The following is a 23,506-nucleotide window of genomic DNA, read 5'->3' as shown; positions in this document are numbered from 1 at the left end:
GCTGGTGGGGGGAGCCGGGGTGCTTTGGGGACCCCGGTGCTGAGCCCCCAGCCCAGGGTGTCCCCCTCGGGCACCACCAGAGTGCTCTGGGGGGGCTCACACCCAAGCGGAGCAGTTCCCCCATTTCTTTGGGGTGCAGGAGGCGAGCGCCAAGGAGGGCGCGGGTGGCACGCGTGTGCCAGCCGGTGTGGAACCGAGGAGCAGGAGGGCCCCGCGGTGCCTCTCCCCAGCGAGGCCCCGGTGCCACGGCCGGGGTATTTTTAGCAGTGACATGTGTCACCTCAGCTGCCACCGCGGCGGGGGCGGGGGCCGGCGCTGCCGCCCCGCTCGGCGCTCCCCGCGCTGCCGCCGCCGCTCTCGGCTCGCCGGGATCCCGGTGCTGGTGTGGGACACCGGCACCCACCGCCCCCACCAGGTACCCCCGGGGTGGGCAGCGGGGTCTGCGGGTGCCCCCGGGCCGGGAGGGGTATTTTTAAGTTGGGAATGGATGGCGACAGCGGCAGCCCCGGCTCCGGGGGCGGCTTGCAGCCGCGGAGGGAGCAGCGATGGGAGCGGGCATGGGGACGGGGACGCTGCGCCCCGCCCTGTGGCTGGGGACCCCTCGATGGCCTCGCACCAGGGTGGCAGCACGGGTGCCCAAGTAAGGACCAGATCCAAACGCCCTCGGCCCGCCCGGGGCTGTGTCCTGAGCGGGGGCAGCGCGGTGCTGGTGGCACCCTGGGTGCTTGGTCAAGGCACGTCCTCTCCGCGCCTCAGTTTCCCCGAGGACGGTCCCTGTCCGGCCGGGGGTGACAATGCCCCGTCGCTCGCCCGCTCCGGGTTCTGCGGTGCCATCGGGGCCAGTCCTGGCTGGGGGGACAGCCGGTCCCCGAGGCACGTGGCGCTCGGGGCAGCCGCCCGGGAAGGCAAGTGACATTCCCAGCCCGCTCCCGGCCGCTCCTGCCCTTTACTGTACAAGGAGATGCGGCTGCCGGGGAGGCACAGCAGCGCCCGGCGAGCCCCGACGCGCTCGGTGCATGAATGATGCCAACAGGTGAAGCCGCGGTCAGCCCCAAGTGGGGCACGGATGGGCTCCTGCGGCCACCCAGCCCGGGCCGAGGGGTCTCAGCATCACCCCCGTGCCACCAACCCTCTGTGCCGCACCTCCCCACGCTGCCCTGGTCACTGCCACCCGTGCCCTGCCGCGCTCCGGCTGGTGCTGCGAGCCCAGGTGGGCAATGCCTGGCGAGCTCAGGGTGCTCCCGGCCTGGCACAGCCCTGGGGCCGGCAGCAGCCCCTGGCTAACTGTCTCCTCTCTCTCTGCCCGTGTGTCCCCGCGTGTCTCTGCACAGCACCGTCCGGCCTCGCCGCCACCATGGCCATCTCCTCGCGCCTGGCGCTCTGGGAGCAGAAGGAAAGTCTCGGTCCCGGCTGGCACTGCCGGTGCTTTTGGGCTGGGTGCTCTTCCTGCCTGGGAGCTCAGTGCTGGGGTGTCACTGCAGCATCCCCCCGGCTCCCTGTGCACTTCCTCGTGCTCTGTCCGGCCTCCTGGCTCCGGGCTCCGTTCAGCCTGAGTGTTCTGGTTTGAGTGGTTTTCACCTGCCTGCTGAGCCTGGCAGGCAGGGTTTGATGCTGGCGCTGCTGCTGGAAAAGCTGTGGGAAGTGGGGCTGGTTTTGCCCTGGGACCTGCAGGGCTGCATGTGGCTGCGGTGATGCTGGAGCTGCTTCTTGCCTGGTTGCAGCCAGGATGGTTCCTCTGGTTGCCACGCCAGGGCTGCTGGCACAGAGGAGTGCACGTGGGCTCCTGCCGTGCCAGCCCTCGGGGGATCTGGGCGCTTCTCTCTGGGCTTTTCTTCTCGGTGCTTCTGCTCCCACAGCATCCCCGACCCAGCCTGGTGCCCAGCAGGAGGATGGGCAGTGCCCCAGCCTGAGCAGGGTGCCCTGCTGTCACTAACAGTGCTGGCTCCTGTCCCCGTGCCTGCCCTGTGACCCACCTCTGCTCTCCCAACCCCAGATTCGTGACGAGGACCGGGGGCCACCCCCGTCTGCCCCCCCCCTGCTCCTGTCGGTCATCCCCGGGGGGTTCATCAAGCAGCTGGTGCGGGAGACCGAGCAGGAGGCCAAGGCGGCGCGGCGCAGGAAGGAGAGCAGGGTGGGCACCAAGGAGGAGGTGAGCACTGAGGGACCTCACACCGGGGAGCTGGGGGTGTCCCCAGGTGTCCCCGGGTGTCACAGCAGGCTCCTCTCCTTTGCTTGCAGCCCGGTGAGGCCCGAGCCGGGGACGGCCCCGCTGCCCGAGGAGGGAGGGCCAGCGAGGGGACACTGAGGAACGGGCTGAAGGCAGAGGGGCAGGGGGACAAGGAGGTCACAGCCCCCCCACACAAGGAGCTGCCCCCTGTGCTGGGGACTGTCCCCAGCAAAACCCCGGCCCCTGCACCTGGTGCAGCAGCACCTGCCCCCAAACCAGCAGAGACACCCCTCAAAAAAGCAGAAATATCCCCCAAAACAACAGCACCTGCCCCCAGATTGGCAGAGACACCCCCAAAAAGAGCAGAGATTCCCCGCAAACCAGTGGAGACATCCTCAAAACCAGCAGAAACACCCCACAAACCAGCAGAGAACACCCCCAAACCAGCAGAGACCCCTCACCCCGGAGCTCCCAAGGTGGGAAAGCCATTGTGGCCCAGGAAGAGCCCCAAGGATTCCTTCTTGGGGAGCAGCCCCCCAGCTCCAGCCCCTGCACCCAGCCAGGGCCCCCAGCGCAGCAGCAAAATCCCAGGGAAGGAAGGGGACACATCCAAGGGGACAGTCCCTGAGAGCACCAAGGGGAAGGGGACAGTCCCTGAGAGCACCAAGAAGGAGAAAGGGACAGTCTCTGAGAGCACCAAGGAGAAGGGGACACCCCTGAGGCACGAGGAGCCCCCAGCCAAGGTGAAAGCCCAGAGGGAGCTGCTGTCAGCCAGGAAAGAGCCAGAGAAGATGAAGAAAGATGTTGGAGGTGGCAAGAAGGAGCCAAGGGAGATCAAAACGCCTGAAAAAACCACAAACAAGTCGGAGGGTCTCAAGGCAGAGCCGGGAGGAATCCAAGAGAAGTCCACAGATGTGGGAAAAGAGGTGGGGAAGGTGAAGGAAGAGCTGGGAAAGGGTAAAGAGATGCTGAAAGAGAGCAAAGGGATTGGCAAGAGCACGGACAAGGACCAGGCTGAAGAAACATCGGGAAGGAGCAAGGGGATGAGCAAGAGCATGGAAAAGGACCAGGATAAAGAGAGCACGGACAAGGAGCAGGTAATGTGTTGGGTGTTAGCCGGGTTTTGGGGCACTGGTGCAGTTTTGTGGTTTCATGCAGCTCCTCCTGTTCCCGTGGGCTGTGCTGGGGGAAGGCGACCCCAGGTTTGGATGGGCAGGAGTGTGGAAATATCCTTTTCCGCGGGGCAAAGGCGGTTTGTTCAGCTCAGCTTTCCTCCCGCTGCTGCCCAATTGCCCTCTCTGCTCCCGCCAGGCTCCGGGGGACGTTTGGTACGAGGCAGAGAAGGTGTGGCTGGTCCAGCCGGATGGGTTCACGCTGGGTAACTCTCCCTGCCCTGCCCCGGCTGAGACGTGCCGGGGGCACAGAGCTCCGGCTGCTGTCCCCGCTGGGCTTGGCCCCCCGGCTCTGCCCCGGCTGTCCCACGCCAGGGACACTCACCAGCCTCTCCTGCAGCCACGCAGCTGAAGCCGGACGTGGGGACACCGGAGCTGCCGGCGGGGAGGGTGAGGGTGCGCCGGGACGAGGATGGCACCGTCACGGAGGTGGATGAGGACAGCGTGCAGAGGGTGAGCCCCTTGCCCGGGGCACAACGATGGCATCTCCAGCCGCTGCCCCGGGCTGGCCGTGCCCAAGGTGGCACAGCCCTGCCGCGACAGCAGAGCTCGAGGGGTTTCCGGGTCTCTTCCCGCAGACCAACCCCCCCAGCCTGGACCAGGCCGAGGATCTGGCCACCCTCATCAGCCTCAACGAGTGCAGTGTCATGAACACGCTGCGGCAGCGCTTCCGTGCCCGCCTGCCCTGCACCTACGCGGGGCCCAGCCTGGTGGCCATCGCCCCCGGCCCCGCGCCCGCCGACGGCGCCGGGAAGGTGAGAGAAGGGACCCGGGGCACGGGATCCCCCGTGGGAAGCGGCCACCAACCCTCCCGGGGACAGTGGCGGAGGGCGCCGGGCGCGGCGGGGCCGGCAGGTGGCACCGTGAGACCGTCACAGTGCGGGGACAGTCGGGACAGAGGATTCTCTGGGGACATTTGGGACCGGGGATGCTCTGGGTATATTTGGGACCGAGGATGCTCTGGGGATATTTGGGACCGAAGATGCTCTGGGGACATTTGGGACCGGGGATGCTCAGAGGACATTTGGGACCAGGGATGCTCTGGGGACATTTGGAACCGGGGATACTCAGGGGATATTTGGGACTAGGGATGCTCTGGGGACGTTTGGGACCGAGGATGCTCTGGGGACATTTGGGACCGGGGATGCTCAGAGGACATTTGGGACCAGGGATGCTCTGGGGACATTTGGAACCGGGGATACTCAGGGGACATTTGGGACCGGGGATGCTCAGAGGACATTTGGGGCAGGGATGCTCTGGGGACATTTGGAACCGGGGATACTCAGGGGATATTTGGGACCGAGGATGCTCTGGGGACATTTGGGACCGGGGATGCTCTGGGGATATTTGGGACTAGGGATGCTCTGGGGACGTTTGGGACCGGGGATGCTCTGGGGATATTCAGGATTATGGTTGCTCTGGGGACATTCCAGATCAGGGTTGCTCTGGGGAAATTCGGGACTGGGAATACTCTGGGGACATTTGGGACTTGGGATGCTCTGGGAACACTCGGGACCGGGGATATTTTGGGAGGGGGATGCTCTGAAGATACTGATGGCCAGGAATGCTCTGGGAGTACTTGCTCTTGGGGCTGGGGGTGCTCTGAGGACTCAGACTCGGGAGGTTCTGCACGCTGGAGAAACCATAACCCCGAGTGTGAGCACCTTCAGGATTTTCTCCATGAGAAGCCTGTTTGGGATGCGCTCGGTCACCCTCTCCCTGCCCGCAGGCTCCCAGGGGGAGGCGGGACAACCTTCCCCCGAACATCTGCTCGCTGGCACACCGAGCCTACAGGAACCTGCTGATGCAGCGGCAGGACCAGGCCATCGTCCCCCTGGGGCACAGCGGGGCCGGCAGGACCCGGTGCTGCCAGAGCGCCCTGGAGTACCTGGTGGGCATGGCAGGCAGCCTGGACGGCAGGGTCTCAGGTATGGGCAGGGTCTCAGGTGTGGGCAGGGTCTCAGACACTGCGGGGTCTCAGGTATGGGCAGGGGCTCAGGTGTGGGCAGGGTCTCAGGTGCTGCAGGTCTCAGACACTGCAGGGTCTCAGGTATGGGCAGGGTCTCAGTTGTTGCAGGGTCTCAGGTGTGGGCAGGGTCTCAGGTGCTGCAGGTCTCAGGTGTGGGCAGGGTCTCGGGTTCTGCAGGGTCTCAGGTGCTGCAGGTCTCAGGTGTGGGCAGGGTCTCAGGTGTGGGCAAGGTCTCAGGCACTGCAGGTCTCAGGTACTGCAGGGTCTCAGGTATGGTCAGGGTCTCAGGTGTGGGCAGGGTCTCAGGTGCTGCAGGTCTCAGGTGCTGCAGGGTCTCAGGTATGGTCAGGGGTGGCACTGGGTGCTCCGTGCTGGCCGGAGGCAGCACACAGAGCCAGGGCAGGCTGGGGGCACACAGCCCCACAAATCCTGACCCGATCTCTGCCGCCTGGGGTGGCTCCTGAGCAGCCAGTGTGGCTGCCAGTGCCATTGTCCCCATCCCAGACTCAAAGGATTTGCTGCTTTGACCAACACCAGCGTGAGCAGCGGCAGGGAATCACTGGAATCACTCCAGTGCTTGGGCCAGCACTTTCCCACCTGCTCGGGTTGCTGGTGACGCTGCTCTGCTGGGCAGGCAGTGGTTTCAGAGGGCAGGGTTGGATTTCGGAGCTCTCTCGGGTACACTGTGCTCTTGCAAAGGGCTGAGGGATGGCCTGAACAGGCTGGGAAAGCTGGCAGGTCCCCTTCTGTCACTGGACACCCGGTGTGGGATGCTGACCCCACGCCCAGGGCTGGGACAGACCCCGGGAGGAGCAGGCAGAGGTGAGGCAGGAGGAGCCACGTCCTGCAGAGCTGCAGGGAGGCTCAGGGGGTTCTGCTGGTGGTTTTGCAGTGGAGAAGATCCAGGCCATGTTCACAGTCCTGGGAGCCTTTGGGTCGGTGACCACCAGCCACAGCAGCAGCTCCACGCGCTTCTCCATGGTCCTGTCGCTGGATTTCAGTGCCACTGGGCAGGTCACTGCTGCTCACCTCCAGGTACCTGTCACCTGCTGAGATGGGAGGGCTGTGGCTGAAAATGGGGGTCCTTGGGGTGGGGATGAGCCACCCCTGTGCTGCACTTCCCAGCACGAGGAGCGATGCTCTGCTCCCTGCTCTGCTCCCTGCTCTGCTCCCTGCTCTGCTCCCTGCTCTGCTCCCTGCTCCTCCTAAACCAGAGGTGCCCAAATAACCCCTGAGAAGAAGCTCTGGCAGCAGCGTGCCAGGGTCCCCCAGCCTGTGCCTGTCCCTGGCAGGGAGCTGGGAGCAGTGCTGGGATGAAATGTTGATGAGGAAATGTATAATTCAGTGTTTCATTAGCAGCACCTCAGGCCGCCTGGAGCTGAGCCTCGGAGGGCTTTTATCACATCAGGGCTCTTATCAAAAGCTCTTTAATCAGAGCTGCCCGTGTCCCTAGGCCTTGTCTGAGGGAGGGGAGGGCTGGAGCCTTGTCTGCTCCAGGGGAGCACCAGGGCTTCCCACTGCTGGCCCTGCTCTGCCCTGGGCACCCACGGGGAGCTGGTGGAGCTGTCCTTGTGCAGGAATGTCCCCAATAGTGCCACCAGAGCCACCCTGGCCTGTCTGTGGGACAGTCTGGGCTGGGACCCCCAGCTCTACAGACTCATTGCTGGCCCCAGTGCTGGCACTGAGCACCTTTGGCAAGGCTGGGGCTGAGCTGGGCTCGTCTGGAGCCCAGAGAATGACTTCTCCCAATCTCTGCTGGGGCCATGGCACTGCCCAGACCCCTGGAAGCTCAGAGGGACCGTGGGTGTTGCTTTCATGCTCTGAAGTTGCTCCTCAACACCTGGATCATGATTCAGCTCTTGCTTGCACAGCTTTGGGTGGGAGGAGCAGCCCCCAAACCCAGCTGAGTCCTTGCAAGGAGAAATCCAGCCCCTACTTGGCAGCTGCCAGGAGCATGTCCCCATCTCCCTGTCCCCTTCTCCCTCCCCAGACCTTGCTGCTGGAGAGGGCCCGTGTTGCTCAGCAGCCCGAAGGAGAGAGCAACTTCAACATCTTCCCACTGCTGCTGGCAGGGCTGGATGTGGCAGAGAGGTGGGTGTGAGGCTCCAACAGCCCCGGGCTGCCCAGGGATTCCCCATCCTGTGCACCCAAATTCCCTCCATCGGTTTATTTAAAAAATATGGATATTGATCTAGTGCCGATATCCAGCTGTGACAGACAAAAACTCTCTAACAGTTTAAAGTTAGAAAGTGTGTGTTTATTGTGTGTGGGATCGCTCCTGAATCCACACTGCAGCTTCCAGGTGATTAGAGAGTAGTTTTATCCATCCAAGTATTGAATACCCTAAATATTCATAATTTTGGCACATCCCATTCCCCATTCAGCATGTGTGGTTTGTCCCTTGAAATGGGTCGGTGTCCCTTTCATGGGGAGGGGTCCCAAAATGAGGAAGTCAATGAAGTCTTCCTTGTTCTGACCTTTCTATCTTTTCAATGCAAATATGACAAATGAACTCTTGGTAGAACTCCCATTCCTTGTCTTCAATTGGTTTCAGAACAGAGGAGGCCCACAATTGTCTCATGTTCCTAAAAGCTATTTGTCAGTTTGTGTATTCTTCATTATAAACCCAGCTAGCTAAACATTGTGCTGACAAGCAATCAATTATTAGTTAGCTACTAACTCCTAACTTCATCAAGGCCTACTCATTTATTATTATTTTTATTTTAATTAACTCTAGTAAGGCTTATTTCTAACTAAAATCTTAACTCCTCTAAAATCTCTAAATTCCTTAAAGTTTACATTTCACCATCAGTGGGGTTTTGAGAGCCCCTGTAAGAGATTGTGAGAGCAATTGCATTAATGGGATTTTTCTGCACGTAGAGAGATTTTCTGTGAAAGGAGGGAATTTCCTGGTGCTTTTTTGCTCCTCCACTAAAGCTGAAATTGGGGTGATAAATGAGACAGAAAACCCTTTCCCTCTCCCTTCTGGCTCCACCCAGGCTGTGTCCCCAGGAGAACTGGTGCATACTGATGTCCCTGTGTGGGGCAGTGCTGGGGTGGCCTGTCCCACCCAGGGACAGTGTCACCAGTGCTGGGGTGGCCTGTCCCACCCAGGGACAGTGTCACCAGTGCTGGGGTAACCTGTCCCACCCAGGGACAGTGTCACCAGTGCTGGGGTGGCCTGTCCCACCCAGGGACAGTGTCACCAGTGCTGGGGTAACCTGTCCCACCCAGGGACAGTGTCACCAGTGCTGTGGTGGCCTGTCCCACCCAGGGACAGTGTCACCAGTGCTGGGGTGGCCTGTCCCACCCAGGTCCCTCAGGTTGGTGCTGTGAAGGTGGCTGGGGGTGCTGAGGGCAGGCGAGGAGGGAGTTTGACTCTCATTTTTTTGGTGACCAGGACGATGCTGCACCTGCACCAGGTGGCTGAGGGCAATTCCTTTGGGATCAAGCCGTTCACAAAGGTAGGGAGAGGGGAGTGCTGCAGCCCTGTGCCCACCTGAGGTGGGATGGAGCAGGGCACCCCCTTTGTCACCGCCAGCCAGGGGATGATTTGGAGCCCCTGGGTGACTCGTGGTGATGCTGCTGGACCAGGAGGCTGCAGGGCAGGGAGGGGGTGTTGGGATGTGAGGAAGGGTCTGCCCAAACAGCCCCCCCAGCACCCCTCTGCTGGGCATGGGGCTGCTCTCCCTGGGGTGTCTGCTTGGGATGCCACAGCCACCCCGGGAGCAGATCCTGCTGCTCCAGGGTCACCTACTGCTGCTGTTGGACACAAAATGAGTACACAGAAGCTTGGTAAGTTTAAAAGACAAAAAGACTTAGTTTTATTTAAAAATCTGGTATTTATAAAATTCTAAAGGTGATTGTGGATTGGAGGATGGAATTCCCACCTCTCCAACCACACTGGTCCAATCATTTCTCTCTGCTCACAGAGAAATATGTAAACTATTCTATTTATACATTAAATTGTGTGGGAACTGCAACTCTCAAATATGTAAACATTATCAGAAGGCTAAAGAAGTTTTATGAGAACTTTAAAACTTTCAAAAGAACTATAAAAGAAAACTTAATACTTTTAAAATCAGAGCAGCAACCTCCCCCTGTTGTTCCCCTGCAGCAGCAACTCCCAGGAGCAAGAACATCCTTTGGGCAGCCCAGAATGTGAATTTTAGGGGTTAAAGCTCCACAGCTGACTCCCACCTCCAGCCCCTCATGGGTCTAAGCTGTCTGCAGAGCCCCAGCAGATTGTCCACCAGCCAAAGGGCCAGGATGAATCGCAGCAATTTGGAGTTACATCCTCTACTGATGAATCCAATATTCCATCTTCATTAGGGAGCTCCTGCTCCACTTTGGCAGCCAAAGGAAGCGGCTGCTGGAGCAGCAGCTCCGGGGAGGGCACAGCAAGGCCCAGGTTCAGAGGTGGGGCTTTGTCCTCCTTTCACAGCTCTGGTTTCTGGGCGTTTGCTGTGCCAGCAGGGAGAGTTTGCCCTGCTCCCTGCCAAGGTGGGATTCTCCTGGCCCCGGGGAGCAGCCCCAGCTCAGGGACTGCAGGAGTGGTGTCGGGGTGGGGGGTGGCAGGAGAGGTCCTGCTGGGGGCCAGGAGCTGCTCGGCTCTGGGCAGGTTGTTGGGTGTTGGGTGAGGAGCGAGGGGACAGGGCTGGATGGGCAGCCTGGGCTCTGGGTGGTGTCCCTGCCACAGCTGGGAAGGAGATGAGTTTAAAGTCCCTTCCAACCCAAAGCACTCGCAGATTCCATGATATCAGACACCCACCTCCAGCTGCTGCTCTGTAGACACTCACCAAGTGGCAATTTTGGATGACAAGGTGACGCCCCCACCTTGCTCCTAACACCAGGCACCCGAGGAACCTGCCGGGCGCTTCTCTGCTTGCTCCAAATTCTCTGAGGTTCCCTCGCTGCGTTTCCTTGCTGTCCTGGTGGTTTTGCTGTCCCTTCTGTTGGTGCCCAGCAGAGAGGCAGTGACACCCCCTGGCTCTGTCCCCCTGCAGCCCGAGGACAAGCAGAGAGCCTCGGTGGCCTTCTCGCAGCTCCGGGCTGCCATGGGCACGCTGGGCATCGCCGCGGAGGAGCAGGCGGCCGTGTGGCGCATCCTGGCTGGCATCTTCCACCTGGGAGCTGCTGGAGCCTGCAAAGGTGAGGGCAGCCCCGCCTCTGCTTCCCTCACACCTCGGGTGTGTGCTTGGAGCGTGTCCTGGCAGGGATCAGTGCTCGGGGGTGATGCTCAGCCCAAGGCTGCTCCGTTTCTGGTGGCGCTGAGTCCTTCCTTGCTCTTCTTCCATGGTGGGAGGTGGGATGCTGGTGTCCTGTCCTCATCTGGAGAACATCTGTCCTTGCCACATGTGGACAGGGCATGTGGCTGCTGGGTGTCACCTCATGCCAGCTCCTTGGGAAGGACTGGGGTGGGTGACTCCTTTTGTTGGCACGTTGTCCCCAGTGACACACGAAGGGACAGCTTCAGGTTGCACTAATTCCATCATCTCCTGAGTGTCTTCCACAGTAACTGAATTATAATAGGCTGAGTCTGGATGAAGATTGTATTTATAGGGACTTTGTTAATACGGACGAGCAGAAATTGCCTTATCCCTTACAAATTATTTCTGGACGTGCCTTAACCCATTTTAGAGGCAGCCACATTGATTTACACACTTCAATTTATGAGGGCTGCATAAAGGCTGCCATAAACTAAGGCACAGACATTTATAAATGTCTCTGCAACATGTCATAACACATCTTATGGTAATTTATGCCATTAATCATTTATTAATTATTTTAAAAGGATAGATGCTGTCATGACTTACAGTGAGTTCTTTTCTCCTTCTTTCTGGGGTTCTCTTTCCTCATCTCCATCTACTTTAGTGCCCTTCCAGCTTTTATAGCTGACCCTGTGCTCTCAGGCTGATGAGTATCAGAAGGCTCTTGGCCAAAAAAAAAAAATTGAAAGTCTTTCAGCCCTGTGAGTTTTCAGGAGAGCAGATTTTGGAGATGTGTCTCATTTTGTGAGTGCCCAGCTCAATGGCAGGTGGAGGGGTGGTCACGGGGTGTTTGCTTTGCTCAGACCTCCTGCACATTCTGTCCTCAGCCCCTCTGTAAATCAGTCTGGGAGGGAATGGAAAGCTGTATCAAACAAAACCTGTTCCATTCTTTGAGCAGGAGCAGGGATGGAGCAGAGGATGCAGGCAGGGCTGCAGCTCTGAGCACTCTGCTGTGGGATTAACAAGCAGATCATGTCTCAGTGTCGCTCACTCTGGTATCGATTCCCCCACCGCGTGTCAACAAAAGGGGAGAAATGAAAGGAAATATGGATAAAAAATGGATCAAAGCCGGGTGGAGCAAAAGTCTCAGAGGGGGCGACGACTCTTTTAATGTGGTTAAACCTGTCTCCCGATAGCCATCTCTTCCCTTCCCCTTTCATGCCCTTTGATGTTGTGTATTCCAAATCCTCTCCTTGAAATCTCACTGAGGGGAGCCTCGGAACTGCTTTTCCAGGGCATTCAGGAGCTCAGGCAGTCACCTCCTCCATCCCCATCCCCATCCCCAGCCCGTGTTAAACGGGTCCCAGTGAGGGCTAAAGGCACCTTTCCCCCTTCTCTCCTCACCCCTTCAGTTAGTGCAGGAATAAACCAGGAGGGAACAGCACCATCTCTCCCTGGCTGGGGGTGGAAAATGCATTTGCAGCTACAAAAACGCTGAGGAGAAGAAAAGGTTGAGTTTCAAAAGCTCCTTCTGCTCTATCCCAGCGCCAGCCTTTGAATCCTATTAGAGCAGCTCTTTTATTAGGAAAGCAGCCTGGCAGCTGGAGGCCAGCAGGGCACCCCGGGCACCATTCACCTGAGTGCTCCAGGCCCTTTGTGGGCTGCAGAAAATCCCCTGGTTTGATTTGTTTGCTGTCCCTGTAAGCAGAAGGGAGGTTTGGGACGCAGCGGGGGCAGCGTTCAGCTCGCTCTCATGCTGTCCTTTTGCTGCCTGCTATCAGAATATATCAGAATATCAGAATATATCAGAATATCAGAATGTATCAGAATATCAGAATATCAGAATATAATCAAAATATCATCAGAATATCAGAATATCAGAATATCAGAGTAAGTATCAGAATATCAGAATAAAGCTTTGTGGCTCCCTGTGGCCTTCCCACCACCCACCTGTTGTGGAGGTGGCTGCCATTCCAGCCCTCCTGGTGCTGCTGCAGGTGTGTCAGGAGTCTCTCCAAACACCCTCCTGGCACGGCGAGGCTGCTGCAAATCCATCCCCCAGAGCTCCTATGGATGGAGGAAAACCACAGGGAAGGAGGGCTGGAACCTGCTGCTCGGGTGGGGGACACTGAGCTGCCCCAAGCCCTGCAGAGGTCAGGGGCAGCAGGAGGGACAGGAGCACCCAGGCAGCCAGGGGGGAGTTTTAGGGCCAGTGAATTTTAGGGTGAGTGCTTGAGCTGCTGTGGCCCAGGGGGTCCTGCCCAGGCCCACTCCTGTGGCATCATGGCCTGGGAACCCAGGAAATTGGGCATTGAGCAGTTTGGAAATGGGCTGCAAGAGAGGCTGAGCTGTCCCCATGAGTGCTGACCCTGTGTTTTCCTTCTGCTTCTCTTAAATATTACCTGGGCCGAAGTAATTCCCTTCAGGTGTTAAAGTCAGTGAGTTTTCCGTGCTCACATCACACTCAGGAGAGCCATGAGGAGCTGCTGGTTATTGTTCTTGGAGGCTGAAATGTTGCCTGGGGATGCCAGGGATGAGTGGACACTCTTGTTTGTCCCAGGGGTGCTGGAATGAGCAGTGTGGGATACTGGAATGGGTAGTGTGGGGTGCTGCAGTGGGCAGTGTGGGATACTGGAATGGGTAGTGTGGGGTGCTGGAGTGGGCAGTGTGGGATGCTGGAGCAGTGTGGGGTGCTGCAGTGGGCAGTGTGAGATGCCAGCCAGCTCTGTGCAGCCCTGGCCCCCCAGTCCCTCCAACTCCCCATCAGGCAGAGCTTTTGTGTCTGACAGGAATCAGCGTCTGTCCAGCCAGCTCAGACAAGAACAAGTGAAAACAGAATAAATCAAAGCCCTGAGTGTTGAGGCAATTCCCCTGCCTGCTCCAGCACAGCCCTTGATGTTGGAGTCCTTCAGTCAGCACAGAAAATACTGGGAAAGGATCAAAGGGGAAGGGAGAAGGGAGCTGGGAAGCACCCCCAACCCTCCAGCCCTGCTTTGTGCATCCCCTCAGCCAGGAGTGGCTCCCCCATGGAGCTTCCCAGGATGTGGCACCTCTCACTCTCCATCCCACCCCTGTCCCGTGCCACCAGCCACCAGATGTGTTTTAGGGGCCCATTTTAGCTGCGAGCCCCCCGAGCTCCTCATCCAGCACCCAAAAGTGCCACCCCGATGTCTCTGGGTGACTTTGGCTGCTCCCAGTTTTGCTCATCCCCCCGCGATTCTGAGCTGTGCTGCCCAGCTTCCTCCACTGCACCTTTCTGCTCTGCATTTGTAAGAGGATTAACCCTGCAGATTACTCCCCTATTGATTTTAATCGTGAAGCTGCAATCGTTATCCCCGGCTGTGAGTGATGCCTGCCGGAGGGGAGGAACTGCTGCTCCCGGCTGTGGGGACAGCAAACTCTGCTGGGAGCCTGAAAGGTGATCCCGGATTTCGAGGGATTGTTCCTAATCCCATCAGCTCCCACCGGCACATCTGCTCTTCGCTCCGCTGAAACTCCTGAGACACTCACTTCATCTGGTCCGGCTTGCCTTTGGACCATTTTGGTTTTGGGGGTGCATCATTTGGACCATTTTGGTTTTGGGGGTGCATCATTTGGACCATTTTGGTTTTGGGGGTGCACCATTTGGATTTTGGGAGGGCGTGGGAGCGTTTTGGGGATGCCGAGGCAGAGCTGGGCCCGGCTGAGCGCCCCGTGCCCCCTCCGCAGTGGGCAGGAAGCAGTTCCTGCGGTTCGAGAGCGCCAGCCGCGCTGCCGACGTGCTGGGCTGCGACGTGGAGGAGCTCGGCAGCGCCGTCTTCAAGCACCACCTGAGGCACATCCTGGCGCAGGTGACAGCGCGGGGCCAAGCAGAGGAGAACCCGCCAGGTACCGGGGTGCCCCATCCCTTGGATTTGCCTTGTTCACCAAATAATATTTTTATTTATTTTATTTTATTTTATTTTATTTTATTTTATTTTATTTTATTTTATTTTATTTTATTTTATTTTATTTTATTTTATTTTATTTTATTTTATTTTTTATTTTTTTTATTTTTATTTTTTATTTTTTATTTTTTATTTTTTATTTTTTATTTTTTATTTTTTTATTTTTATTTTATTTTATTTTATTTTATTTTATTTTATTTTATTTTAATTTAATTTAATTTAATTTAATTTATTTTATTTTATTTTATTTTAAATTTATTTATATTTAATTTTTATTTATTTTTACTTTTATTTGTAGTTTTATTTTTTTTTTTTAGTTTTAGTTTTAGTTTTAGTTTAATTTTTATTTTATTTGGCAAATAATGTTTATTTGCCAAATAATCCCTTGCATTATTTGGAACAAGGATTTACAATTCAATGCTATAAACTGGGAATGTTTTATTCCAGCTGGGACACATGGGGGATATTTCCACCTAAGCCATGCTGAGACAAATTTCAGGTTTAAACCCACACTGGGCCCCCAGACCCGCAGCTCCCTGCCCGCCCGTTGGTGGTGCCGCACCTCCCACTGCTCCTGGGTGGGCGTCTTGATGAAGTAACATCATCTTCCTCCACAATCACTGCTGGAATTTCCTCTGTAACATCATTTTCCTCCACATTCACTGCTGGAATTTCCTCTGTAACATCATCTTCCTCCACGTTCACTGCTGGAATTTCCTCTGTAACATCATCTTCCTCCATGTTCACTGCTGGAATTTCCTCTGGGCAGGTGCAGTTCAGGTTTGGCTTTCTCTCAGGCCAGTTTGTCCTGGCCAAAATCAGGAGCTTGGCTCTTGCTGGCTCCTTAAGGGAAAGGTTCTGCTCAACAGTACCTGAGATTTGCTCTGCTGAGTTATCTTTGTGGCCTTACCTAGCAGCTGAATTCTTTTTGTGTCACAGCTTGTCTCTACCCAGCAAGTTACACTCCCGTTACAAACTGTGCTCTGTAATTTTGCATATTTGTTAATTAAGCTATATATTATTATATAATTCTCTCTCTCTCTCTATGTAATATATATTATATATATAAAATATATATTTCTCTTTATATATATTATATATATATTATATATATATATATATATATATAATATATGTTTTATATATATAGATATATATTTCTGTTTTCTTCCACCCACCTAAGTACATTCTATGCTTCCAAAATTCTGAATTTTCATATACATAAATGTTTCCCATATCACCTTTTCCCTTTATTTCTGGGGGAGAGGGAATGGTGAGGCAAATTGTTCTGTTCTTCCCAGGCCAAGGTAGGCCTTAAAATTAATAAAATCATTAACTGTGCTGTGTCACGTCGCTGCCCTCAGCTCTGCAGCTGCCCCTGCCTAGGGACAGGTGAAATCAGGTGAATTCAGATAAGTGATGTGGCTTAAATGCAGCGAGAGCTCTACCTAAAAAAAACGGGGGAAATCCCCAAACTCCACAGATTAGCTGAGCACCTGTGTCCCCCAAGGAGATCTGGATCAGGGATTGTGCTGCTGAGCCACCAGAAACCCTAAATTATTGTTTGGCTCGAATTCATGGAGGCACACCCAGCATGTGTGAGGTGGGAGGCTGAGATATTGCCTGGATTTCAGGTCAGCCTTCCCACACTCCTGAAACGTTGGACTTGATGATCTCAGAGGTCTTTTCCAACCTTGATGATTCCATGAGAGCAGCAGGATTCCAGCTGGGCCTTGCCAGTTATCCTGATAAAAGCACGAACTTGAGGAAGAAGCCTTTGACAGGGCAATAATATTCCTTAAATCCATGTGAGGCAGGAGAGGAGCTGAAGGATGGGCTGTGGAGCTGGGTGGCTTCTCCTGCACCACAACCCAGGGAATCCCAGCTCCCAGCTCAGCTCTGAAAGGAATAAATTGTGGCTGGAAATAAATAAATAAAAGGTCTGTTCTTCCCTTCTTTGTGCCAGGGCCGAAGATGACGGGCGTGGAGTGTGTGGAGGGAATGGCCTCGGGGCTCTACGAGGAGCTCTTTGCTGCCCTGGTTTCACTCATCAACAGGTACCAAAGAGCTGCTGGGCACTGGGGCTGGGGGTGGGTGGCAGCCCCTTCTCCAGGGGCCGATTCCTGCTGGGAAAGCTGGGAGCTGTGTGGAAATCCTTGGTGAGAGTGGCGCTGGCTCTCGGGACTGCCGGGTGCTCCTGTGCAGGGGGCTCTGGCTGGCACCGCTCTGCTGCCTGCGGTAAATCCTGGAGTGTGGGAATCCAGGGCTTCCCTCTGTCTGCCCTGGGACCCTGGCAGGGGTCAGGAACCCCCCTGGACAGAGCCCCCAGAGACACTGGCTGTGATCTCTGGCCATGGAAAAGAGTTTTCAATCTTACAGGATGAATTGCCAGCTCTGAGTGTTTGATAAAAGTAATAATTAAGTGTGGCACGGGTGCAAAAATAAAATTTTAGGATTCTAGATGAGGGGTCCAAAGGGGACAAGATGGAGGAAATTGGGTGTGCCTTGTCCTTTTTCTCCTTCTTCATGCCCTCCATGTTTCACTGTGGTGTTGGCATTTTTCTGTTGGTTCAGGCTGGGGACACACTGTCCAACGTAGGTGACAGATATTGGCACGTTATTGTAAATGCAGCCCAGGGAGTTTCTGGTATTTAATGTTTGTCACATCCCACTGAGGGCAGAGCCCCACACGCTGCCCTGCAGGACAGAGCTGGGCAGGGCAGCAGAACATGTGAGAGATAAACAGAATAAACAACCTGGAAACCAGCACAGACCAATGATGGCTTCTGCTTTGGCAGCGGGGCAGAAAGACAGAGACTTTCTACAGTCTCAGGATCATCAATACCTCAGATTCCAACACTGGTGGTGTGTGTGGCTCTCCCCAGGTCCTTCTCCTCCCAGCACCTCTCCATGGCCTCCATCTCCGTGGTGGACACCCCTGGCTTCCAGAGCCCGCGGCAGCGGCGGAGCGAGCGAGTGGCCACCTTCGAGGAGCTGTGCCACAACTACGTCCAGGAGAGGCTGCAGGGGCTCTTCTACGAGAAAACCTTCCTGAGGGAGATGGAGAGGTACAGAGAGGTGAGGAGCAGCTCCCAGAACTTGGAGTGGGGCTGCCTTTGTGGCCAGCGTGTCCCGCTGTGGTGTGAGTGAATAACTCAGGGGCTTTACTGGGAGGGCTGCAGCAGAACTGGGGGAGATCTGCATGGAGCAGAAGCCTCTCTCTCCACCCCTGCCTCAGTTCTGAATCCTCTTGGCTATTTCTGGAGTGCCAGAGATGCTCTCGTGGCATCTTTGTGGAAGAGAGGTTGGAATGAGATGATTTTCCCCAACCCAAACCATTTTGGAATTCTATTATATACTTGCTCCAGCTCAGGAGACTTTGTGCCTTCTCTTGGCACAGCTGACTTTTTCCCTCAGATGATGAATAATAGAGAATAGAAAGGAAAATGATAAATTATTGCAGAAATAAGCTGCTGAGAAACCTACAGGCAGAGATGAACTTATTATAGGCTTGAAGGAGTTACCATAATGCCTCTAGCTGTGGGAAAATAGCTGAATTCCTATGGTTTAACACACACATCATCGAGTAAGGATAGATGTGCCCTTCCCTTGTGGTGAAGCCTTCCAGATGCCATCCCACGACTGAAACAAGCCTTTAAATGATGTTTTCCAGGAAAACGTTGAGGTGTCTTTTGATCTTCCAGAGCGCTCTCCACTGGCCACGCTGTCCATCGTCGACCTGAGCTGCCCCCAGGTACCCTGTCCCCTCTGCATCCTGGCTGCTCCAAGCTGTGAGGGCTCCAGAGGCAGAGTGGGATCCCTGAGGTGTTGCAGGGAGAGGGGGCACAGCGTCCAGCAGGATATTTTTGGCTTTTTAAAATACAAGCACCCTCCCTGACCAGGCTCTGCGCTCCATCCCCCCATCCAGCCTGGGCTGCTCGGGGTCACTCTCAGTGCTGAGGGCAATGTCGGGAGGGGCTGCTCTGGGTTAGGGGCCAGAGCTGGGCAGTGGGAGCAGGCAGGAGGGAGCAGAGCAGAGCCCTCGTGTCCCCTGGCAGGCGCAGGTGCTGCCGGGCAGCCCCGGGGCCGCTCGCCGGGGGCTGCTGTGGATCCTGGACGAGGAGGTGCTGACCCCAGGCTCCGGGGATGGCTCTGCCTTCGAGCGCCTCTGCTCCTACTTCGCCACCAAGGCGCCCGACCAAGATGGTGAGTTGGGCTGGGCTTGGCTGCCCAGCCTCTGGCATCACCGTTTGGCTTTGGGATTTTGAGAGATGTGGGCCATTAAACCCCTCGCTGTGTTTTCTTTCCTCTGGGGTGCTGTCGCTGCCACAGGTGAGGGGCACCTGCGCAGGTGTGAGCAGACGCTGCACTTCGAGATCTGCCACCAGCTGGGCACGGCCCCCGTGCGCTACGACCTCACGGGCTGGGTCAGCAAGGCCAAGTTCAACCTCTCGGCCCAGAATGCCATCCAGGTGCTGCAGAACTCCACGGTGTAAGTGCCAGGAGGTGCCACAGCGGAACCCTGTGCCCGTGGGAGGGGGTGGGGGATGCCCCTGCCCTGAGCTGCAAACCTGCCCCAGCTCTGGAGACAGAGAGGTGTGGGTCATCCCTTGTGTGAGCAGGGGGGAATGGTTTCCCACTGCAGAGGGCACTGTTAGGTGGGATGCTGGGGAGAATTTCCTGGCTGTGAGGGTGGTAAAGCCGTGGCACAGAGAATCTTTGGGTGAACCACCTCTGGAAGTGTCCAAAGCCAGGTTGCACAGGGCTTGGAGCAACCTGGGCTAGTGGAAGGTGTCCCTGCCTGCAGGGGTCCATCACAAGTCAGAGCTGTGAGGCTTCACCAGGTTTTCCCTCTGCTTTGAGCAGCCTTGCAAACGAAATTGGAATCGAAAGGGAGCTGAAGTGCTGCAGGTGTCTGTGCACACAGGGGGATATTAACCTTCTGCTTGCATACTCCTGGCTCAGTTGGCTTGGGCTCCAACCCGGGGAAGCTTTAACAGCACCCAACAGCTCCATGCTCAGACCAGGGATGATGGAGCGGGTGGGGATGTCCCAGCACCCTGGCCCACCCCTCAGAGCATCACCAGTTCGGGGTCTGGGGGCCCTGGGTGCTGCATCCCTGAGGAAGGAGCAGGATGCCGAGCGGGCGGTGCGTGTCCCGGCAGAGCCGCGCTCCGGGAGCTGCTGCGGCCGCGGGCGAGCGCTCCGCTGTGCTGCCGAGCCCTGGCCGGGCTGGAGGGCCGCTCCCAGGCCGCCCTGCACCGCAACGCCTGCCTGAGGAAAACCTTCGCCAGCAGCTTCGCCGCCGTCAGGAAGAGGTCTGTGTGCGCCCAGGTCAAGCTGCAGGCGGTGAGTGCCGGGATGCTGAGGATGCGGGTCGGGGGGGGGGTTGTGGCACAGAGGATGGTGATCCACAGCGGGGACCTTGCCTTGGACACGGTTCTGAAATTATCGGGGAGCTCACAGGGCCGGCAGTGAGATGCTGCCCGTCCCCGGTGTGGCTGCGGTCACCGGGGATGCTGCGCTGGCCCGTGCGGCGCTGCTGGCACGCAGGGAGAGCCCCCAGGCAGGGAGAACAGGCACAGCTCTGCAGGGATCAGGCACTGATCACACACAGATCTGCAGGGATCACACACAGTTTACACACAGATCACACACAGCTGACACTCAGATCTCACACAGTTTACACACAGATCTCACACAGATCTCACACAGTTTACTCACAGATCTCACACAGATTACACACAGATCTCACACAGATTACACACAGTTTAGACAGATCTCACACAGATCAAACACAGATCACACGCAGTTTACTCACAGGTCTCACACAGATTACACACAGATCTCACACAGATTACATGCAGTTTACTCACAGGTCTCACACAGATTACACACAGATCTCACACAGATTACACCTCGCTGCTTTAATCCTTTTAAGAGCTCAGACAACAACCAACCCTCGGCGCTGGGCATGTGCCAGGCTCCCGCTGCTCTCACACCTGATTGAGTGTCCCAACTCTCCCAGGAGATGAGGCTCAGGCTCTGCTGATTCCCTGACCAGCCCATTTTGGGGTCTTGCCTGTCCCTGGCAACCCCCTCCTCAGCATCCCTCCACCACGATGATTTTAATGTTCCAATCCAAACCATTCCATGATTCTACAAATCCTGGTACATTTTCTGGCCATCTCCTGAGCACGTGGGGCGTCGGGAGGAAGGGTCCTGCTCACCACTCGTGTTCACCCTCTGCCTGACACTGCAGCTCCACCTCCACCTGCCCAGACACCCTGCAGGTGCACGGGGAGCATTTCCCTCTGCCAGCCCGTGCTAACCCTTTGTCCCCTCCATCCCCACTGACTCTGCTGCCCTCCAGGATGCCCTCACCAACCTTCTCCGACGGTGCCAGCTGCACTTTGTCCACTGCCTCCTCGCAGGGACAGGCGGGGAAGGGCCGGTCCCTCGGCCCCCGGTGCCTCCAGAGCTGGATGTGGTGGCCCTGAGGACACAGCTGGAGGGGACCCAGCTCCTGGATGCCCTGCGCCTGCACCGTGTGGGTATGTCCAGACCTTGCCTGGCCCGTGCCCATCCCACCTGCTGCTCCCTGCCCCTGGCTCAGCCCTCCCAGCCTTTGCTCATCACCTGCTTCTCACCAGCAGGCAAGGAATTCCCTTCCTTCAGAAGTTCCCCATTCGGAAATTCTCCTCCGTTTTTATTCCTGCTCTTTGCAGGGGTTCTGAGCCCCTCTCATGCCTCAGCTTTGCAGCTGCTGCTCCAGTGGAGCTCCCCTTGGAACATCCATGCATCAGGCTGACCTGCACTGACCACCAGCACAGCCCTGGGGAGAGGGAGCTGTGCAGGAGGAGGTCCAGGGGCATGTCCTGGGTGACACGAGGTGCTGAGGTGGCATCTGGCCACCTCAACCTCATCTCGGTGCCCTCTCCCTGCCCTCACTGCAGGGGTTTCTCTCTCATGGCAGCTCCCCATGTCCCCTCCGCCCCCGATGCCCTTTGCTGTGCACAGGATGTCCCAGCAGGTCCCTCCCCAGCGTGCCAGTGCCAGTGTTGGTGCCCTGAGCCTGGTGCAGCCCCCAACAGCCCTGTGTGCCCCCAGGGTATTCGGATCGGCTGCCCCTCACCCAGTTCCGCAGGCGCTTCCAGGTGCTGGCCCCGGAGGTGATGAGGAAGCACAGCTCTGCCTACGAGGTGCCAGATGAGAGCAAGGTGTGTGCTGGGCTGGGGGGCACAGCCCAGTGGGGCTGGGATGATGCCAGAGCTGATCCAGCAGGACAGGGCACAACCTGAGCGCAGGATGTGGGCGCTGCTGTGTCCCAGTCCCTCTCCCTGGCTCCCCAAAAAACCTGGGACTGAGGAAAAGCCAGGCAACATTCCCAGGGACCCAAGAGAGCAGGGACTGTGGAATCTTCTGGGCTCCTCACCTAACCTCACCTCACCCCGTGATGCTGAAAGCCAAAAGAGCTCAGGAAGGAATCTGGACGTTTGCCAGTTTTATTTGTTTCCGAGTAAATTTGTAGCAAAACCAGCGCAAAGCCATGCCTGGAATAAGGCTATGGATGAGCCCCAAAGAGCTGAGAGGAGCTGAATTAAAGCTGGGCACATGCTGTGTTGTGCAAACTGCAGCCAGCATGTGCAAAGGCAGTTAAGTCCTCGGGATTTAATAAGACAAGTCTGACAATTGGGAAAGGTCAATATTGCTATGAAATGCTGTCAGAGGCAGAGGGTGACTTGTCAGCAGCGTGTAAGCAGGGGATTTGGAAAATCCCATCCTCCCCAGAGCTTGCTGCCACTGTCAGCTGGGAAATGCTTCCTGGGACGTGGCATTAACCTGGCTGCTGGAGCAGGAGAGAGCTTTGTCAGCTGTGAGGGGACAGGGCAGCGAGAGCTGGCCCTGTGCTTGTGCTGGGATGGGATGGGACTGTCCTGCACAGCCTTACACCAGTGCCAGTCCCAGCAGTGCCACCAGAACAGGCACAGCACTGGTGCTTCCTGGCAGGGTGTTTCAGGCTCTGTGATCCATATCCTCATTCCCTGCTGTGCTCCATCCCCTCCTTGCACGGCTACTGGTGAGGCCAGGGCTGCAATCCTGCTGCTCCTGGGGCCAATGTGGAATATTCCTCCTGTGGGTTTGTCCTTTGGGGAGGAGATGAGATGGTGTTGTGTGGAGTGAGGTATTAGCAGAGGATTTTTGTTACAATTTCTGTAGCCCTGGGGCTTTCAAACCACCCATCCATCCAGAGAGATGGGTGGTGATGCTGCTGTTGTGCTCATGTTCTGGTCCAAAGCTTGGAGTAATTGAGTTCAGGCTTCTCCTTGGGATAATCTCCCACTCAAATCCTCCAGGAGCTCTGGAATCTTTCAGGAGTTCTCCCCTGAGCCCTGTGCTGTGCTGTGGGCTCAGGGGACAGCTCAGCCCTTCCCCCTGTTTTTGGCTCCATGGGATGAGCTGATGGAGAGGTGGGCAGGAGGGGAGCACTGAGTGCTGTTGGATGGTGTTGGGACAGGCGCTGTCCCCCGTGTCACCTCCTGCCCCTGCACCAAGGCTCTGCCAGAGCAGGGATGGCAGCAAAAGGGGACAAATCCTGCCTGCAGCTGCAGACCTCTACTCCCCATCCTGCTGAAAACCTCGAGGGAGGAAAGTCCTTGCACTGGGATTTGGGATGGGGCTTTGGCAAGGGGAGGAGGAGAGGAGGGCAGAGCTGGATGAACCTCACTGAGTGCCCATGGGGACTGGGGGTCTCTGCACCCCATCTCAGCAGCTCACAGCAGGGTGTGGGTGTTTCCTGAGCAGTGCCATGATGTGCCCCTTCTCTGCAGGCTATCGAGGAGCTGTTCCAGGCGCTGGATCTGGAGAAGAAGAGTGTTGCCATAGGACGCACCCAGGTACCATGACTGTGCCCTGCTTCCCTGTTGCTCTGTGTGGGCACAGCCCCATTCCAGGCTCCCCAGCAGCCCCAAGTTCCCCAAACTGGGGACAAAAGCTCTCCTCCACTGCTGCATGTGGCACCATGTGGGCTGGGAAACTGAGACTCGCTAAATATCAGACCA

General features: G+C 56.7%; 1 protein-coding gene across 3 annotated transcripts in view; it reads left to right on the top strand.

Annotated features, from left to right (window-relative positions):
• Positions 1-299: 299 nt before the first annotated feature.
• The window catches only part of MYO18B (myosin XVIIIB), a 62,634-nt gene continuing 39,427 nt past the window's right edge, over positions 300-23,506 (top strand). For 2 of the 3 annotated variants that reach the window (XM_021544591.4, XM_085593189.1), the window contains exons 1-22: positions 977-1,210; positions 1,332-1,393; positions 1,994-2,149; positions 2,239-3,264; positions 3,479-3,545; positions 3,680-3,792; positions 3,918-4,094; positions 5,069-5,267; positions 6,201-6,343; positions 7,299-7,399; positions 8,709-8,772; positions 10,315-10,459; positions 14,227-14,385; positions 16,411-16,501; positions 17,330-17,522; positions 18,118-18,198; positions 18,503-18,650; positions 18,777-18,936; positions 19,610-19,793; positions 20,818-20,998; positions 21,555-21,664; positions 23,276-23,341. In XM_021544591.4, coding sequence (XP_021400266.1) covers positions 1,021-1,210; positions 1,332-1,393; positions 1,994-2,149; positions 2,239-3,264; positions 3,479-3,545; positions 3,680-3,792; positions 3,918-4,094; positions 5,069-5,267; positions 6,201-6,343; positions 7,299-7,399; positions 8,709-8,772; positions 10,315-10,459; positions 14,227-14,385; positions 16,411-16,501; positions 17,330-17,522; positions 18,118-18,198; positions 18,503-18,650; positions 18,777-18,936; positions 19,610-19,793; positions 20,818-20,998; positions 21,555-21,664; positions 23,276-23,341 — 3,816 coding nt within the window. In that variant the 5' untranslated portion in view covers positions 977-1,020. Of the gene's footprint in view, positions 416-976; positions 1,211-1,331; positions 1,394-1,993; positions 2,150-2,238; positions 3,265-3,478; positions 3,546-3,679; positions 3,793-3,917; positions 4,095-5,068; positions 5,268-6,200; positions 6,344-7,298; positions 7,400-8,708; positions 8,773-10,314; positions 10,460-14,226; positions 14,386-16,410; positions 16,502-17,329; positions 17,523-18,117; positions 18,199-18,502; positions 18,651-18,776; positions 18,937-19,609; positions 19,794-20,817; positions 20,999-21,554; positions 21,665-23,275; positions 23,342-23,506 lie in introns of those variants that run through there. The other variant, XM_085593190.1, reaches the window with a different exon arrangement.

The sequence above is a fragment of the Lonchura striata genome, chromosome 15 (genome assembly GCF_050655825.1).
Source record: "Lonchura striata isolate lonStrDom1 chromosome 15, ASM5065582v1, whole genome shotgun sequence".
NCBI lineage: Eukaryota > Metazoa > Chordata > Aves > Passeriformes > Estrildidae > Lonchura > Lonchura striata.
Note: the sequence above shows the minus strand (reverse complement) of the source record. Positions and strands in the feature narration are given on the sequence as shown.